General features: G+C 31.0%; 1 protein-coding gene and 1 pseudogene across 3 annotated transcripts in view; both read left to right on the top strand.

The window, feature by feature from the left end:
• LOC112289892 (ATP-dependent zinc metalloprotease FTSH 5, mitochondrial-like) overlaps window positions 1–15,785 on the top strand; it is a 37,351-nt pseudogene extending 21,566 nt beyond the window's left edge. Inside the window, exons 3-8 of the transcript XR_016505655.1 lie at window positions 12,736–12,813; window positions 12,958–13,072; window positions 13,180–13,384; window positions 13,723–13,998; window positions 14,271–14,732; window positions 14,895–15,785. The product of XR_016505655.1 is annotated as an ATP-dependent zinc metalloprotease FTSH 5, mitochondrial-like (transcript). The remainder of the gene's footprint in view (window positions 1–12,735; window positions 12,814–12,957; window positions 13,073–13,179; window positions 13,385–13,722; window positions 13,999–14,270; window positions 14,733–14,894) is intronic.
• A 1,155-nt stretch (window positions 15,786–16,940) lies between these two features.
• Window positions 16,941–18,758, top strand: LOC141046040 (uncharacterized). 2 transcript variants are annotated; one of them, XR_016505686.1, is made up of 4 exons: window positions 16,941–17,554; window positions 17,947–17,996; window positions 18,109–18,261; window positions 18,453–18,758. XR_016505686.1 is itself a non-coding variant. In XM_090254595.1 (3 exons), exons 1-3 carry the CDS (start codon window positions 17,354–17,356, stop codon window positions 18,179–18,181), a joined length of 324 nt encoding a protein of 107 aa, XP_090110721.1. In that variant the 5' UTR covers window positions 16,941–17,353; the 3' UTR covers window positions 18,182–18,758. The 2 variants fall into 2 exon arrangements, 1 of the variants encoding a protein (XP_090110721.1); XM_090254595.1 differs by having other exon boundaries at window positions 18,109–18,758.
• The last annotated feature ends 929 nt before the right edge of the window (window positions 18,759–19,687 follow it).

Here is a 19,687-nt window from a genome sequence, read left to right as displayed (position 1 = left end):
ATAGCCAAAAAATAAGAATATATGTTTTGGCCTTGAATTTTCTATAGAAAATTTATAAAGCATAATCACAACATATTGATGTTATATAAGAAAGAGATCTTTAACTATCTTCTTGAATTCTACTTCTAACTTTTTTGCTATGTTACTTAATTCCATGATATCAAATTTATTTTGAAGTTGATGTTTCAACTATGCAATATTTGCTTTATTTCCTTTGGTGACAAAGAAATCATTTATATAGATGATAAAAATAATCTTTTTTTCATCTTTTCTACTATGGTAGAAATTATAGTTACTACTCTTGCAAATCATTCTAAAGAATTTTATTTTAATATTTAAACATTCATACTACATCCATGGACTTTGTTACAAATAATAGAAAAATTAATTTAATTTTTATATTAGATATTTTGCTTTCGGCTTAATAAATATGTATATTTCTTTTTTTTAGTGATCTATAGAGAAATACTATCTTGACAATTAGATGATGAATTTAGTATCTTTTTTTAAAAGCTTGTGTTACTAAAGTTTTAATTATTAATTACTTAATGACATGAGCAAAAATTTCTTCGAAGTTGATGCTATAGCATTATTCAAAACTTCAAGCCACAAAACAAGCCTTCTTTTGAAAAGGTTGGCTATTTATATTTTATTTGGTTTTAAAGACATATTTTGCACTAATATATTTTTTTCTAGTAGCTAGGTTAATTATATCTTAAGTTTAATTTTTAGCTATAGATTATAGCTTGTTATACATTTTTGCTTTCTACTCTAGATTAGCTAAGGCTATGTTTAAACTTGAGTTATTTCTTTGTATTCATATATTGTATTCCAAAAGTCAGAGATAAAAATCTTTTGATATAACTTAAAACATATAATTTTTTAGATAAATATTTTGGCATTAAAATCACAATAAAAATTGAAAAATTATAATTTCAATCAATATAATAAGTAATAATTTAATATTGAATTCTAAAGATTTTTATTAAATTTATCAATATGAGTGAAAAGTCAAATATTAAAGATAATAGAAAATTTTGGAGATCTAGTATAATAAATTTATTTGGTAAAGCAATAGTTTGTAAAGTATATAAACTAAGAATATTTATATTAAAAAAGATACAAAGAATGTTGTTGTTGGTTGATAGTATTTTTATTTGGTTGAAGATGCCAACTTAAGATTCTAAAAAGTGTAAATTTTTTAAAGATCACAAATTTCTTGGCAAGGTAGTATCTATATGCTTTTAATTGAATATTATAGCCTTCTAAAAATATCTTTCTTATATTTGGTTTTAGTTATTTGATATTGTGAATAAGAAAAAAAATAATTCAACCATATACTTATAAATGTAAGAGATTATTATAGACTATATATTTACTTAGATAAGAAGTATTAGGCAAAAAATAAATATATGTAAATTTGATAATATCTTGTGATAAACTTCTTAGAAGCTTTATAGATGTATATTTGATTTTAAACATGTTTGTAATTGATTAGTAGATTAGAAATTTGGCCAACAAATTAATGGCATGTCACACATTTAATAACTTATGGTATAAGCTAAGTTTGTGGTGTACATATAAAAAACTTTTCTTGCAAGTTAGACATGTATCAAAGGTCCTATAAAAACTTGTCATATAGCTCCTAATTAGATAGTATATATATAAGCAAGAATAAAACCTTCTCTACTCTTATCAATACCTTTCTTGTTCTTAGTCTTATTTCAAGAGACTCTAGCCTTCTTTCCTTAACAATAGTTATTTTAGTTCTAATACTATACTACTTTGAGTAAATATATACTCTTTATAAGGCATACAAGAATGTTTTAAAGGCTTTATTGTTATGATTCATGTCCTTAACAATTTTATAAGAGTACAAATTCATTATTCTTACTTTATTTTAGAAGTGAGTGAATTATTTCATTTCTTTTATAGTATTTAAAGGTTGTAGACTATTCACCTTTAAACTAATATTTTAATTTTTAAATACTGTTTTTTTTTAAAATAAAAAATATTATCTCTCTTCATAAAAAATTTTATTTGATATTAGAGATTATAGATTATCTTCTTTTAATTTAATTTGTAGATTTTTTTGACTTATTTATATAAAAAAAAAATATATGAATGCTACTCTTGGTAGAAGTAAGAATAGATTTGCAAGTATTATAGATCTTTACTAGCTTATCAATACTTTTAGGGAAGAAATCTCACATATTTCTAATATCAACCATAAACATAGTATTTCAATACCTATAAAAGAAGTCAACAATAAAGTTCAAAATCTTTATTAAGAAGTTGTACAATTAAAAGAAGCAAGTAGATCAAGTTTACAAATAAATTCAAAAAGTCATATTATTACAAATATAAAAGAAGCAAGAATAAGTATGTTAGAAAAATTTGATAGAACAAAATCAAAGTTTCAAGGATTTCTAGAATAAATAAAGCTTTATCTAATATTACATCCTTCTTAATGCCTTGATAGATTTATTCAAATTAAATTTATAGATACACTTTTATTTGAAAGTGTTTTTTCTTAATTTGTACCTTTAATAAAAAAAGATTTATAATTCTATTATAATCTATATTTATTTTTAAAAATATTTATGGCCACATTTGAAGAAATTGATTGAAAAAGAGTAGCAAAGATTAAACTTATATCTTTACAACAAGGATCACATTCATCCAGCATATATGCTACTAAATTCTAAAACATTGTTTGTAATAGAGATTGAAATGATAAAGTTCTTATCAATTAATTTTGATATTTTGATAAAAGATAATATTAAAGATTGAATTTTGATAATGATGAGAGCAAATTCATTAAAATAACTTATTGCTCAAGCCATTGCATGCAACAATTGATTCTTTCAAAAATACTAAGAACAAAGATTTGATTGAAGAGATATAACCAAGTTACGATGACAATTTTTAATTTTCAAAAGCTTATTTATTAAGACTAGAACCTATGAAAATTGATACAATATATTTCAAATTTTTTAGTAAGTAAAAAAAATTCAACGTCTTCAAGAAGATTTATGCTTATATTATGAAGAATCTAAACTTATTACTTAATATTATCCAATGAAGCAATATAATCAAAAAGTAAAGAGAATGGTTGCTAAAAAAGATGATGTATTAGAAAACAAGTTTTTTAGCAATAATAGAGACTATACAATTGAAATCTTATACAACACCTAGTAAAGATCATATTCTCTCTTCAAATCAATTATCTTATTTTATAATAGGAATTTATTTAGAATCGAAAGATGACAAAGTCTTTGCCTTATTAGATTCAATAGTCTCTTTTTCTTTTATAAATAAAGTCTTTATTAAAAAATAAGAAATATCCTTAATTAAAAAAAATAAAATAAATATATGTAGAAATAATAGATGATCATTTGTTATCTTTTGGAGATGTTATCTATGAAATTATTCCTTTAGATGTAGCAACTAATGGTCACAATAGCTTAATAATATTTAATATGATTAGGTATCTTTTTAATCTAATTGTTTTAAGATTATTGTGGCTAAAGAAGTATAATCTTGAAATAGGCTAGATTTCTTATAACCTTGATTTTTCCTATAGTTTAATCCAAAAATCTATTAATCAAGTAAAAATCTATAAGTCCAATATAACCAATCTCTTATTGATAGGTGCAAGAGCTTTTATACATGGTGTAAAAGGATTATTTTTTGTTATATATACCATATTTATTTCTAATAGTAGAAAGATTTTAAAGATTATTTTAAGCTAGAATTAAGATTATCAAAAGATTTTTTAGAAAAAAAATGTAAATATTCTTCTAAAGCATTGTCTATAAGTTTATTCAATTAATCTTTAAGAAAAAACTCAACTACTATTTGGACCAATCTATAGCTTATTATAAAATAAGTTGAAGACATTTAAAGAATACATTAATAAGAACTTAGATAAGAACTTCAAAATTTCTAGCATGAATTCCTATCTTATTTTTGAAGAAAAAAGACAAATCTTCACATATGTATGTAGATTATCAAAAATACAATAAGATTACCATAAAAAATAAATATCCTTTATTTTTGATTTTAAAATCTTTTGATCAATTCAATCAAGTAAACATCTATATAAAAATAGATCTATAAGGAGTATATGATGTAATATGAATAAAAAAAAGAAATCAATGGAAGATTGTATTTTGAATCAAATATGGAAATTTTGAATATAATGTCATACCTTTTGGACTTACAAATGTACCAGCATCTTTTTAATATTTCATGAATAATATTTTTTAAGAATATCTTAATGATTTTTTCATCTATTATCTAATCAACATTTTAATCTATTCCAAGAACACAAAAGAATATAAAATTTATGTTTGTTATGTACTACAAAAACTTAGAGATATAAAATTATATGCCAAGTTAGAAAAGTGTATATTTCACACTACTTAAGTTGACTTCTTTGGATACATCATTTCAAATAATGACTTGATGATGGATTCGAAAAACGTCTAGACTATCATGAATTGGGAGGTCTCAAAAATAATAAGAAATATAAAATATTTTTTAAAATTTCCTAATTACTTTGAAATATTCATTTTTTTTTAAAGTTATAGCTCTTTTTACATGTTTGATATATAAAGATAAATTTTAGTGGAACAAAAAAGTTGAATTATCTTTTGAAACTTTGAAGACAATATTTATTTTTGTACTAACCTTTTATTGTGTCAACTTTTTTAAGGCATTCTCCATAGGTATAGATGCATCAAAGTTTGCTTTGGACATGGCATTGTCAAAAATGGAAACAAATGACAAATTCCATTGAGTAGCTTTCTATTCCTAAAAATAATTCAACAACCAAGATCAACTATAAGATTCATGACAAAGAACTTCTTGCAATTGTAGATTCATTTTAAGAAAGGTGTCATTATTTAAAATGTGCTTCAAATCTAATCACCATGCATATAGATCAAAAGAACTTAATTTCAAAAGTCTTTAATCTTATCTTTGGCAATAACCATTCTAGTTCTAATTCTATACTTCTTTGAGTAAATAGATATTCTTCTTAAGTAATACAAAAAATCTTTGAAGGCTTTATTATTGTAATTTATGTCCTTAATAGAAATTTGGTACTTATCTAAAATAGTGCTTGAGAGATGTGATGCAACATAGAACTTAATGAGGTATTCTATTGAATAGAATTCTTGTTATCATCTATCTATGGAATAAATTTTAGAGTAATTGAAAGTAAAGATGGATTGTCTTTTTATATTAAAATATTATTATTTTGATTTATTTTTTTGTTATATAATTTATTGATTCTAAGGCTAGAAATATAGACCAGCAATCAAAGTCAAAGATATCTATATAATAGAGGCTATTTGAAACAGGACTAGACTATCTCAAAAATCCAAGATCCTTCTAATCCACAGCAATATAAAGCCTTATTATAAAATAGGATAAAATAAATTAGTATAAAACATAACAAAACTAAACAAAATAAGACATGAAAGACAAAATTGAGCAAATAAAAATAAAACTAAACAAAACTAAATAAAAAGATGCAAAACCAAATTTTACTAAGAGAAAAGGTCTGAAGCCATACTTGACTAGATGCTCTAAAAGGCTTTGGCCAGTCTTATTCATATCTTGTCTTACCATCTAAGACTTTCTAGAATATTCTTAGGTAGTGGATCCTACATAGATAACTACCTTAAATTCTTTTTATAGAAGATTCTATGATAGATTCTACTTAGATAACTACCATAAGCCTTTTCTACAAGGTTTTATGATAGACCCCACCTAAATAACCATCCTAAATTCTTTTTAGAATGTTCCATAGTAGATCCTAATTGATCCACTAACCTAACCTCAATTTTAGAAACTTCTATGGTTCTAATTATCTATACAATTATCTTATCTACACCATGTTATAATTAATTTTGATCCATTAATGCAGAACGTCCTTATTTTCCTTCCAATAGTATCTCCAAATTTTCTCTTAGCAATAGATGAAGTTTTGTGTGAGTTTCCACATTGCATCGTGAATAAGATAACCTTTTCTAAGAACTTTATATTGAAGTTGTGGACATCCGTTGCCACAACGGAAGTAGTGATATTCCAAAATGTTATCCACTTTACATTTTTGTTAATCATTAACTACAATTGGTGGTGGTAGTGGTTAGTGTCGATCTGGAAAGCACTTTGATTTAGTATGAAATTCCTTCAATTGCGAAACATGAAAGATTGGATGAATTCAAATATGTGGTGGAAACTCAAGGCAATATGCGACATCAAAAATCACTACAAAAATGCAAAAAAGTCCAAGCCATTGAGATGCTAATTTATGGATTTGAATTGATGTAGTAAGTGGAAGGTTGGTATTGGAGAGTAATACTTAATCACCTTTCCAAAAAGTCTTGTATTATAGATGGTTATCGACATACTGCTTCTATCGATTATGTGTAGTAAGAAGGCGGTGCCGTGCCTCTTGTAAGGCTATTGTAAGCTGTTGTATGAATTCCTCTGTTGTTGAATTGTTAGTGTCAATAGAATAATAGAAAGTTGTTAGCATAATTAATTTAGCTAATCGATATTAAAAAAAAATGATGAATGATTAGTACTTGCTTAGATATTATCATTGTAAGTAAATTTTAAGGACATCAAGTATTCATCTCAATTATTATGATGAACCACTACAAATATCCACAATATGTGCTCCAAGGTCCGATTTGCATGTTTTGTTTGTCCATCTATTGGAGGATAGAAGGTTGTAGACATGACAAGTTGTGTACCTAGTAGCTTAAATAAGGCTTGCCAAAAACTTCTTATGAAGCATGGGTCCCGATTTGAAATGATGATATAAGGCAATCCATGGTGGCAAAAGACGATATCAAAGATGATTCATATAAGCATTGAGGCATAAATATTTGAGCGCACTGCAGCCAAATAAAGTTGTTTTGAAAGTTGATTCACAAAAACAGCAACTGTAGTATGATTATGAGGTGTCTATGGCAAACACATAATGAAATCCATAGTCACTTACTCTCAATGTGTTGTAGGTAGCAGAATTGGCTATAATAGTATAGGAGATGCTGTGTTGCATGCTTTATTACGTTGACATGACTTGCAAGAGTATACAAAGGCTTGAACATCATGATTCAAATCTGTCAAAAATCATATCCTTGAGATCCATTGTAGAGTCTTCTCTCATTTGAAATGTCTAAATATTGGGATGTCATGTTCTTCTTGAAGTATGCATGTTTGGAGTTTAGCATTATCGGATAAATAAATTCACTTCTTGAAATAGAGCAAGCCATCACTAAGAGTGTAATCTTAATATTATATAACATCCACCTTTAGCCAATTACTAACCATCTTGATATAAGCATTCCAATGCATTCTTTCCATTCTGTCTCTTTGATTAGATCTGAAATGACACTATTAATTGTAGAAACTTCTTTCTTATCTCTTGATTTGTCTTTCAAGTTTACTCTTTGTGATAAGCTATCTAGCACAATATGTTGTTGCCCTTGCTTGTACTCAAGCTGAATATCAAAAAGTTGCAACTATTCTTTCTAACAATGATGCCATGATTTCATATTTTCTAGATACAAATCATATAGCAAGAGTCAATGGTCAGTCCGAATAATCACTGGCTTCTCCAATAGATAATTTTGCCATACCTTTGTGGCATGTACAATCATTAAATACTCTTGATTATATGTAGAGTAATTGCACTCTATCCTTCTAAGCTTGCATGATTCATATGCCACATGTTGAAGGCCCCTACCAAAGTCTTGTTGAAGGACTGTTCCAATAGCAAAGTTGGAAGCATCAATGTCAAGCATACAAGGAAGATTAGGATCATATGATTGCAATATTGAAGCAATAATGAGTGCCTCTTTCAACTTATGAAAGGTGTTTTGCTGCTCCACTTTTTATTCAAATGGGGTACTCTTCTCCAATAGATTTGTCAATAAGACAACAATGTAAACAAATTGCAAAACAAAACTACAATAGTATTCAATAAGGCCTAAAAACGAGCAAACTTCAGAAGCATCCTTAGGGGTTGGCCAATCCTCTACTGCTTTTACCTTATCTTATTCCATATGTATGCCTTTGGAGGACACCACATGTTCCAAAAAGATAACTTTTGACTTCCAAATTTCATATTTTGATTGCTTGCAATAAAAAAGACTATCTTGTAGCCGACGTAGCATTTATTGTAAGTGTTATTCATGTTTTTTAGAGATTTTATTATATACAAGGATATCATCAATGAAGACAACTACATACTTGTCTAAAAGGTCTCAAAATAATTTATTCATCTAATCTATGAAAGAGGCTAAAATATTGGTGAGGCCAAAATATAAAATTAGTCATTCAAAATGTCCATAGCCCATACAAAATGTGGTCTTTTCTACATCCTTTATTGTAATAGATATTTACAAATAGCTATGCTAAAGATCCAATTTACTAAAGATGGTTGCACTTTGAAGTTGGTCAAGAAGATTATCCACGCTAGGAAGTGAATATGTATTTTTAATAGTTTGCTTATTTAAGCTTTGATATTCAATGCAAAGGCAAAGTCCACCATCTTCTTTAGGTACAAAGAGTACAGGTGCTCTCCATGGTGATGTGTTTTTTCAAATGAGGCCTTTGTCCAAAAATTCGTCAAATATCTTTTGTAGTTCTTTATATTCTTTTGATGCCAAGTGATAAATTGGTCAATTTGCAGTTTGGCTCTGAGTAATAATTCTATTTAAAAGGTGGTACCTCGATTAGGAGGTATTCCACTAGATAAGTCGATTCGAAAGACATCTTAATATTCTTGTATGAGTTGCTCTATCTATTCTATTCTTTTGACTATCTTTTTCACCACTGACACAAGAATTGGAAATACTATATATAGTAGTTACTCATGTTATATTTGCTTCTTCACAAAGATTGTTCCTATGAGTAAGTATTTAGTTGCAAATTGTCTTTCCTCTTCAATTGATGCAAAGGTACAAAGTCACCTTGCATCTTCCATCTTTAAAAGAGATTTTCCTTACTACCCAATCAACTTGCTTATTTTCTATCTTTAACTATGGCATATCAAAGATAACATCATATTTTAGTTTGTTACCTTGAATCTCTCTCTTAAGATATAGGCATCTATCAATCTTAAGATTTCTTCTTTACATGTCTCACTCAATATGTTTTCTCGATCATCTCCAAAGTATATACTTCTTTCCTTGATTTCCTTAATTTTAATACCAAGTTGATTGGTAATTTTATTTGAGATGTCATTTTTTATAGAGTGACAATCTATAAGCACTTGATATGGTTGTTCTCTTAGTAGTCTCGTTAAATGTACCAATTGACTTTTTTTTATAGTTGTCCAAGGCCATGCTATTTATCTTCGAGAGATAGTAGCTATGTCTAATACGGGCCTTTGGAGCCTTTATTGGGGAGTCTTATTTTCTTGCTCTAATTCATTATCTATTTAGTGAGTTTTAAGATTGTGAATCTTCCTTATCTTGCTGGTACTTAAATTTTGATGTTTTAAAAAACCTCCAATCTAATAGCTTAGCTCTCGGCAATAGAAACATAATTCCTTTTGTATCAATATTTATCATCTTTGTAGTGTCAATGATCCTTGTAGGGAATCAATCTCTATTAGCATTGGTTTTTGTGCCATAGTATTAGATAGCGACATAGGACTTTGTATTATAAGTCATGCTCTACGATTTTTGAAATCTATAGCATCAACCCTCTCTGCAATCCAAATTGCTTCTTTGAATGTTTGTGGAATCCTTAGCTCTACCTTCTACTACATCTTAGGTTTAAAACTTTATAGGAATCGATCTATCATCTTCGCCTCTGCAACATTATCAATTTGGAGATATAGGGACTTAAATTGGAAGACATAATCTTGTATTGACCTCATTTATGTAAGATTTACCAACTGATCCCATGCTATCTTTTATGCATTAATGAGCCAAAATTGATTCCTAAACTTGGTCTCAAATTCCTTTGAGTCACTAAATCCGCCTTAAGCTCTATAGCTTTGAACTCAATATCACCACCAAATGGCTACTATAATTGTCAAATAGATGGTTGCATATATAATTCCTTCAATGGTATTTGTCTCAAATATTTGGAGGTATTGTCATATGTTGAAGAGCCATTGATATACAACTTCTTATCTTGAAAAGCCAAAGTATGTACTATGCTTACTCAATTTCAGTCTAGTAGATATCGGCTCTCTTATCTTCAAGGCTTCTATTTGCCCTTGCAAAGTAGCTATGTAGCCTAAAAGGTGTTGTATTTGAGCCTCCATCTAAGATTGCTCTATCATATCTTTCATATTATAATTTTCTTTACTAGACTCTACTATTGTAATGCCTTTTTATCTTCCAATTGGCTTTTTAAAAGTAGCTCGTGGTAGCCTCAACATAGTATCCAAGGTAACCATAATAACTGACTTTGGACTAAATGATGATTATTGACATACTAACAAAAGTAAATAATCTAACATCCGCTCTGATATCAATGAAATTAGACTAGACTATCTCAAAAACTCAAGATCCTTCTAATCCAGAGCAATATAAAGCTTCATCACAAAATAAGACAAAATAGACCATAACAAAGCTGAACAGAATTAAATAAAATAGGACATGAAGGACAAAACTAAGCAAACGGAAATAAAATAGAACAAAATTGAACAAAAAGATGCAAAACCAAATTTTATTTAAAAAAAAAGATCCAAAGCAATACTTGACCAAATGCACCAAAAGCCTTTGACTAATCCTATTTATACCTTATCCTATCATTTTGGACTTTCTAAAATATTCTTAGGAGGTGGGCTCTACCTAAATAATTGTCTTAAGCTCTTTTTCTAGGAGATTCGATAGTAGGCTCTACTTAAATAACTGTCATAAGCCTTTTTTAGAAGGTTCTATGATAGACCCCACCTAAATAACCACCCTAAATTTTTTCTAGAATGTTACACAATGGGTCCTACTTAGTCTACTAACCTAACCCTAATTTAAAAAACCTCCATAGTTCTAACTATCTATATAATTATCTTATCTATATCATATTATATTATTACTTATCTTATTATTACAAATATGAAGTACCTTCTTTAGAATATTTTGTAAAAAATCCAATAATACCAAGCCCCAAATAAAGTATAATAACTAAAATTTTATAACCTTATTAATATATAATTTTTTTTTTACTGTGCCAAGTATATAGTAAATATTGACTACCACTTTATTTTCGTCTAAAATAGCACTGCCATGATAAAAAATTGGAAGAGCTTTTCCACAATCCACAGTGATTGTGAATTTTGGTTTGTTTTTAAGTTGAGATAGTAAATCTAGATTGCAAGTTACATAAACAATAGCTCATAGGACTATGAATTAATCCTTTGATTGCTAATGATTACAAACTTTGGTTGCACAAACCTAAAAGACTTTTGCTAATATCACATCCTTTATTGGTATTGATTTTTTTTTTATTATTATTATATCAACAATATTTATAGAATGTATAGTATAGACATCCTTATCATTATTATATTTACTATTTTATTGATGAATATATATAAATATATAAAATCAAGCTTTTAAATTTTTTATATGTATGAGACTTTTTTTTTGAGATTTTTATATGTATGAAAGAAGTTGCCTAAAAACTTACTAGTTAAGAGGTAGATTATTCAAAATCCTATTAATTTATTATTTATTTGGAATATCAATTCTAATATTTGCAAGTTGACTCACTAGAGGATTAATGGTACTATGATGAGATTTAATATTTATTTTCTTTGTCATTCTTTTTGGATCATTAATATTTATGATGCAAGGAAGGATAGAGTATTTTATTATTGGTACTATGATGTAGATTTCTTTGTATTGCTAATCTTTAAGACTTAGATTGTTTGAAGTAAATGGCAGCATTGTTGAGATAGTAAGAATAATGTTGTTGACAAAGTTTGCAAAGTAGGTAGAGAAAAAGGCTTTGGTGGTTGTATTGAGTACAACTACATGCCACATATTCTCTCCTTACAATAGTATTTTAATCTTATATGACCAAATAGAGTAACTAAAAGATCTCTAGAATTTGGTGGCCTTTGGAATCTCTTTACATATAAAAGTAGACTCCACAATGAAATAAATAACCAAAATTAAAATAAAGAGATAATAAAAAGAAAAAAGAAGTAAAAATTAAAGAAAAAATGCTTAGAGTAGATGTTTTGATACTATGTCAAAATTAACTACAAAAGTAGTTGTATATTGATAAAAATAATATTTTAAAATATAATAATTGAAAGAGGTGTATATATATGAGTCTTTGGTTTTAAATATAATTATTATAATTCTAAGATTAGTTAAAATTAAATTATTTGTAATAGATGAAAGCCAACTTGTTAAGCATAAAACAAGTATGTATTGAAATCAACTTATTACTTATTTGTAATAGATTGAAATCAACTTATAAAACAAGTATGTGTTAAAATAAGTTGATTTAAACACATACTTGTTTTATGCCTAAATTTTTTAGTTTTTAGTTGAATATAAATAGCATTAGCTGATATTGAAATAAGATCTGATTCTAATATAAAGATGGCATCAATTGCAATGCTTTATTTAAAAAGTGCAAGAGTGATAACAAAAGGGAGATTATTAGACACTCTACAAGCTCATATTTACATGATCACTATAAAAAGAGGGCTCAAAGTGTAAACTTGATGAATATTACATACCTCAGCCTTTGATTTCTTGCTCATATTGGAAATTGGAGCTTTGATTGAAGATTATGGAATTAGAATAGGTGGAATTACTAGAGATTTTTAATACCATTTATATTATAAATTAATATGTTATATCTTTAATCAATTAAATAAAATACAATATATTGGAATGTCATTGTGATTGGATATTATATATTGATATTATCTTGCTATGCTTCTTAATCTATCCTTGAATAAAGAGACATAGCCAAATATAGAATTAAACACCAAATTTAGTGATGTATAAGTCATAAATTAGGCTAAGGCCAACTTAATGAAATTTTTTACTATTTACAAAATCTTCATGTACATTTTAGTTGATTCATATTAAAAATTATATGTATAATTATTTCTTTGTGGATAATATAAGTTTTAGTTTGGATTAGCAAAAATAATCATATATTTCTTGGAAGAAAAGCATTATAAGATTGGATAGAAAACTATTAAAGTGAGTATTATTAATTAGACCACCTAATATAAAAAATATCATGTTTGCCAATGCTATACCTAAGGAAGTAGGAAATCCGTTTTCCTTATTATAATAGAAGCAAATTGGAAGAAATGTTTGTGGATGTTGGTGTGCAATGAATACTAGACTTATTTGCTATAGCAAAAAAATAATAATGTATCTCTTTGACTTTAAATATTTTATTCCAACTTTCATTTATGAAAGATTCTATGCATGTTACTACATTCTTCTAATCATAATTATTATTTAAGTTTTGTGTCTCTTCAAAGTTTCTTGCATTGTCATACCATAGTGAATTAATATTTTTAAGACCATAAACATACTTTGGTGTGTAAAACAACAATAAATATGTATGTTTAGCAAAAAGGTTTTTACTCATGTTTCTTAATGATGACAAAAGAATTCAATCAATGATTTTGGAATTCAAACAAATAATCCTATACTACATGCATATGCATTTCTAATTGTATTAATTTCTATTTGTTGCAAGACAATGTGCATTATTTTTATGGATGAAATAGATGCTATTGGAGGAAGTAGAAATCCCAAAGATTAGCAATATATGAAGATGACTTTAATCAGCTGCTTGTGAAGTTGGATGGTTTTAAACAAGTATGAAAGCATAATTGTTGTCTGTGCTACCAATTTTCTAGAATTCATTGACAAAGCACTAATTCAACCAAGTCAATTTGATTGGAATGTTGAGATTCCTAATCTTGATGTTGAAGGACGTTGCCAAACTCTTGAAGCACGCATGAACAAGGTTCTAGGCCACTTGTTACTTCATCCAATTTTTACAAGTCTTAAAGATTTTTCTACTTTGTTAAGTTACAACTGCAAGTGAAAGATATCTGCATGTTGTCTTCTTAATCATTGAGTGGATTGACCTAGCTAGTTGTTTCTTTTAAGATGTGCATAATAAGTTAACTGGTTTATGTCATTACAAATCAAACTTGAGTTATAGATCCTTAGTCTTAAAAGTATCCAAAATATAAATGTATATGTATAGTGATGCTTGGTGCTGGTGGATTGTAGGTGCCAAAATCTGGCGATGTTGGCTTATCAGTTATAGCTCGTGGAACTCCTGGATTTTCAGGCGCTGACTTGGCCAACCTTATCAATGTAGTAGCTTTAAAGGCTACCATAAATGGACAGAAGGATGTGAGCATGGCAAATTTGGAGTTTGCCAAAGATAAAATCATGATGGGTAGTGGACGCAAGTCTGTAGTGATCTCTGAGAGATCAAGGCGACTCTCTGCTTTTCATGAAGGGGGCCATGCACTTGTTGCACTTATTCACTGGTGACAAGGTGAAATTGCACTTATTCACCATTTCACAAGGCCACAATTGTATCAAGGGATATGTCTCTTCGTATGGTCACCTAGCTGCCCGACAAAGATGAAACTAGCTTCTCACGCAAGCAAATGCTTGCACGTTTGGATGTTTGCATCGGTGGACGCGTTGAAGAGGAACTTGTGTTTTGGGAAGGAGAGGTATGTGATGTTTTTTATACTTGCGTATGTTCTCTCTTTTGTATTGTATGTCAGACGTTCCTCTTTTGTTCATCCTCTTGTGTTAGTTTTCGAAATCCGATGTTCCATCAGTGCCACTGGTAGACTTGAGTATGTGTTGGCTACCTATGAGCAAACCCTAACAAAGGTGCCGGTGTGGAACGGGTTGCATCCGGCGTTTCTTCAGACTTTGCTCAGGCTCCCAGATTAGCCCGAGAAATGGTCACCAAATATGGAATGAGCAAAGCAGTAGGTGTGGTTGCTCATAATTATGAAGATGATGGCAAGTTGATGAGTACGGAAACGAGCCTGCTTGTTGAAAGAAGTGCGTGACCTCCTGCAGACTGCATACGAAAATGCAAAAAGGATACATACTACCCATCAACGCGAGCTCCATACTTTGGCAGCTACTTTTTTGGAACGTGAAACCATGACTGCTGGAGAAATCAAGGCATCACTGACGCAAGTGAAAGAGCAAGTCAACAGATCTAATATTCCACTTGCTAGTCCTCAGCCAATTATATCAGCAACTACGGTACAAGCTGCATAGGCTGCCGCAGCTAATACGGCAGCTGCGGTGGCAGCCGCTGCCTCAGCAAAAACTAAGTCTGCAGCTCCTGCTGGGACTTGATCTTAGGTTTTCTCTCACGTTGGTACTTAACTTGGAAGTGAAGTTGCCGCTAACCTGCACAGTTTATCAGGTTCTATTTTACTCTGTGAGGTACAAGAATCTCCCTGAACTTCAGGTTCGAACATTTTGAAATATTGATGGATGATGACGGTAATTCGTTCGGATTGCTACTCAGCATGTAGAAACCTTTCAGCACCTGAAAGCCGAACGGCAATTACTTTACCCCTGCACGTCGCTGCTTAGTTCGCAATGGGTATTCACATAAGAAATTCGTCACAAGGCAGTCGAGTTATTGCTGTTAGTTTTCTGCTGATGAGGAACCTTTTTAGAGGCATAATGATTCTGGAGCCATGATTGGCTGTACTAGTGCATTTCAACTCAACATCTGTTTTGTTGCAATTCTCTACACACCTGTGATTATCCACAGCAAAGGCAGCAAAGGCACTGGTTGAATTTGGCTCTCTTACAAATACTGCTTTCATGCTTTTAATAGTAGAAGTCAACTCAGAATTTGGACTCTAGTTCCTGTCCTTTGATAACAGTGACAAGATTCAGTATGAGCAAGTTTTGATGAATAAAACTTGAAGGTTCTTGTAATAAGGTTCTTGTACCTCACAGAACCGCAAGGGACACCATGATAACGAACCTGTGAAGGTCGATGAATCGGGTGCACATGCTGCTCTATCAAGCTTAAGTCTTACCCCTACATTAAATCCGCCCTCGTATTGTTATATCACCTTTACTTGGAAATCTTCCCCGATGGACTTAAAAATAACTGGAACAAACTGGGTGCGTACAGGCTTGAACAGGCATGATAAAGGAATCATCTCTATGAGCAGGCGATCGTAAATAGTGTCAGTAATGGAGCCTGATGGCCTGGTGCTCCTAAACTAAGATTTAGACAATCAATCTCTTCAAAGCCTCACTAGAATGCTGGTTTAAGTAGCCACTGTTTGGATAATATTACTCCGTTCCCTCCGACGTGCATTTGAAACAAGTGGCTCTTATACTCCTCCCAAGTGAACGATCGCCGGAACCGCAAGGGGTGCTTAGAAGTGACGAGCTGCTCTGGAACCTCAATCGTTGCTTTCGTCGGATGAGTGGCAAAGTACACCATGGACATCCGCGCTTCTGATTCGTTCACCATAGCTCGGTGATCCACACTTCGGAACCGTCGTTTTGTCCAAGCCTGAAGCAAATCGACGGCAAATATCGTATTAAAAAAGAAAGAAAGAAAAAATGGGCTCCAGTCTCAAGAGCGCCCGAGCAACATTCAAAATGGGCTACGTTTTCCTTAGAACCTAAACCTGGCGATGCAGTTGCTTTTCTCGCATCTCTTACTGTTTCTCATTTGAAGTGGCGGTAGCGTAGACTGAATATTTCAGCGAATAATTTCTTAAGTAGTTAGGGACTTTTAGGGTCTATATGCTTGTTGCGTTTCAGGTTAAGATTTTCCATGAATTTGCCTGTTGTGTTTTGATTGTAGTCCTATCTTGATCCTCGATTTGCAGGCAAGAGAGAGAGAATCAAAAAAGTTTACATACTTTAAAGAAACGACAGAAGGAAGAGGTCAGTTTTTTTAAGATTTGTTAGATTTAACCCTAATTGGTATTCAGAATGTCTCTAAGCTCTCATACATGAAAAGAAGTATGAAAAGCACTTGGGTTTCTGCATGATGTTTTTCGATCGGAACCAGGATCTTATGAATAGTAGCTATATCCATGTAACTTTGATCTTCACACCGTAAGCATCACGTCGTACCTGCTTTTCACACGGACGTCTATCTGTTTCGCACGGTTATTCCTACGAGTGGCAAAGCAGTGAACCTCAGTGTTAAAAACAGAGGTTTTGAATCCATATGACGTGAGTTTCAAGAAATATAACGTGACTTTCTTACCTATTTCTGCTACTGTGTACAGTCAGTAGACTCTACTTATTTCATGTCGATAACATGTTGAGGAATCGACATGAAATGAATGTCTAGGAAATATGTTCTGTTGGTAACCTTTCTTACTTATCATCAGAATGCAGAAGTGGAGAAGAAAGATCTCAAAGTGGCTCTTTTGGAGGCCAAAAATGCACAGTTTGTGCAGGAGTTGGTGGAGCAGCAGAAGCTCATCACCAGAATGAAACGACGCATTGATGATAAGGAGAATTTGTGCTCAAGTCAATTTCAGGTCAGTAAAAATGGACCAGATTCAGGTTCGAATTCCTGACTGAACAGCATGCGTTTGATCCAGGGTGACAGTTGAACCTGCTTTTTCTACTTTTTTCGTGCCCGTGATTATATAGTTCGTAATGGAGGCAAAGCATTCTGCACCCCAAAACTCAAAAAAAATGTATTTATTGCTTATCGGTCGTCCTGGTTTTAGAGCACTGTAAATTTGTTTTGCTATGTTTGTAAATTGAAAGGCACGGCCAAAAATTTTCCTTTGCGTGGCTCTATCTATAATCTATTCTCCTAGGCTTTTATCTCGATATTATCAAAACAGCAGCCGCGTGATTTGTACTTTTCTTTTTTCTTTTTTCTTTTGTGAGTTTACTTTTTCTTTTTTTCATTTCTATGCAGCTAGAAATGATGAATGGAAGAATGCAAGATTTAAAAGCAGCAAGGAAGAGGTTAAGCTCGCAACTTTCTTGTTACAACTTTGCTACTTCTAGTGCACATACAATTTGGTCTTTGTTCTCTGTGCTGCTTTGCGATATCACTAATAATTTTTCTACGATGCAGTTTTTACACTCCTAATCCCAGGATAAAGCTTGAATTCACCCAGTTGTGCAAGATAGAACATGTGCAAACTTGACCATACAATTCCCAGCATGGGAGAGGTCCCTGTGGGCGAGGACTACGGTATCGTACCAATGGGTCAACAAGTAAAAGATGGTGATACCATTACTGCTAAACTTATAGAAACAGAAAGAAAACAGAGCATAGAATATTAGTCTAGAAATAGTCTAGAAATAGGCAACGTAATTGCCAGACGTCTACGCCTGGTTCACAACTGGGTTTCAATTATGAGATCAGGGCCCTCAATTGAATGCCCTCGATAACATTCTCATGGTTTCTCTTTGCAGAGCAGAAATAATGTGCATGGGCACACTGCTTTGAGTATCCGCACCATATTCCTCTTGCAAATCGTGAGCTGGTATCGGGAGAACGAGAACTTTAATTGAATCCCAGCGCCAGAGTAGGGATCCAGCTCTGGTAAGGTTCACAGAATAGATTAGCGTTGCACTAGTCCTTGAACATATCCTCTAGCGTGCTCATAAACTATTACGTTGGTCGCTAGGTAGAAAAGGTTTTGGGTTTTTATGACAATTGCATTTTGTAAATTCTGTAACTTATGATGTCAATCTAGCTGAAGTGCGAATTTTTTGCTAGGGACTTGGGTTGTATGGCATTCTTGCATTGATATGTACTCAGTATTTGTTTGTCTGTTTGTTATTTTTGAAATTCCGGCTGTAGGGATGAGGATTGGCAAGAAAATAACGGCGCATTAAACACCCTATCACGATTGTATCCTCGCTTGCCTTATGTGCATTTGAATTACAAGATAGGAGTTGATAGGAGTAGACAAACTTGTTTGTCTTCAAAGATTCTTAGCCAATTTTGAGGATTTAGCGTTTTCTCTCGCAGTTGCAATCTCTTCGTGTCACATATCTTAAAATACTCAATGTTCTCAACAGAAGATCTGACCTGGAGCTCGTCCACTACAGGTAATACTCAACTTTAGTGGCGGATCACATCTGCTTTATCATCAATCGTGAAAGATCTGATGTTCATTTTGATGTACTATATGACAACATATTTTAATGGTGCAAAAAGCAAATTAAAACCTCATTAAAATCTTCATGAGTTGCATTTATTTTTCATCACCAGACATGTGTAGTGGAAGGTCATAAACTCAAATGTTGTATGCATTGAAAATGTTCCGCGTGTAGGTAAGTCATACTATTCATATGTTTATTTACCTTTGAGTTGGGATTTCTTGCACCATTTATTTTTTTTAGGTTAAGGATTTTTTGCTAGGAACTTGGGCTGTATGGCATTCTAGTGTTGATGTGTACTCAGTATTTGTTTGTCTGTTTGTTATTTTTGAAAATCCAGCTGTAGGGATGAGGATTGGCAAGAAAATAATGACACATTAAACACTCTATCACGATTGTATCCTCGCTTGCCTTATGTGTATTCAAATTATGAGATAGGAGTTGATCTGGATATTTTAAAAGACAAAAGAGTTCTTCAACCTGGAATATGGTGAGAACATCTTCAAACTTGTTTGTCTACAAAGATTTTTAGTTCATTTTGA

The sequence above is a fragment of the Physcomitrium patens genome, chromosome 12, assembly GCF_059467195.1.
Source record: "Physcomitrium patens ecotype Gransden chromosome 12, ASM5946719v1, whole genome shotgun sequence".
In the NCBI taxonomy this organism is placed as follows: domain Eukaryota; kingdom Viridiplantae; phylum Streptophyta; class Bryopsida; order Funariales; family Funariaceae; genus Physcomitrium; species Physcomitrium patens.
Note: the sequence above shows the minus strand (reverse complement) of the source record. Positions and strands in the feature narration are given on the sequence as shown.

Excerpts from the sequence above, each read along its gene's own strand:
- LOC141046040 (XM_090254595.1), top strand. The coding sequence starts at position 17,354 with ATGTCTAGGAAATATGTTCTGTTGGTAACCTTTCTTACTTATCATCAG. Across the intron at positions 17,555-17,946 it reads TGTGCTCAAGTCAATTTCAG|CTAGAAATGATGAATGGAAG; the intron begins GTCAGTAAAAAT and ends ATTTCTATGCAG. Across the intron at positions 17,997-18,108 it reads TTAAAAGCAGCAAGGAAGAG|TTTTTACACTCCTAATCCCA; the intron begins GTTAAGCTCGCA and ends TCTACGATGCAG.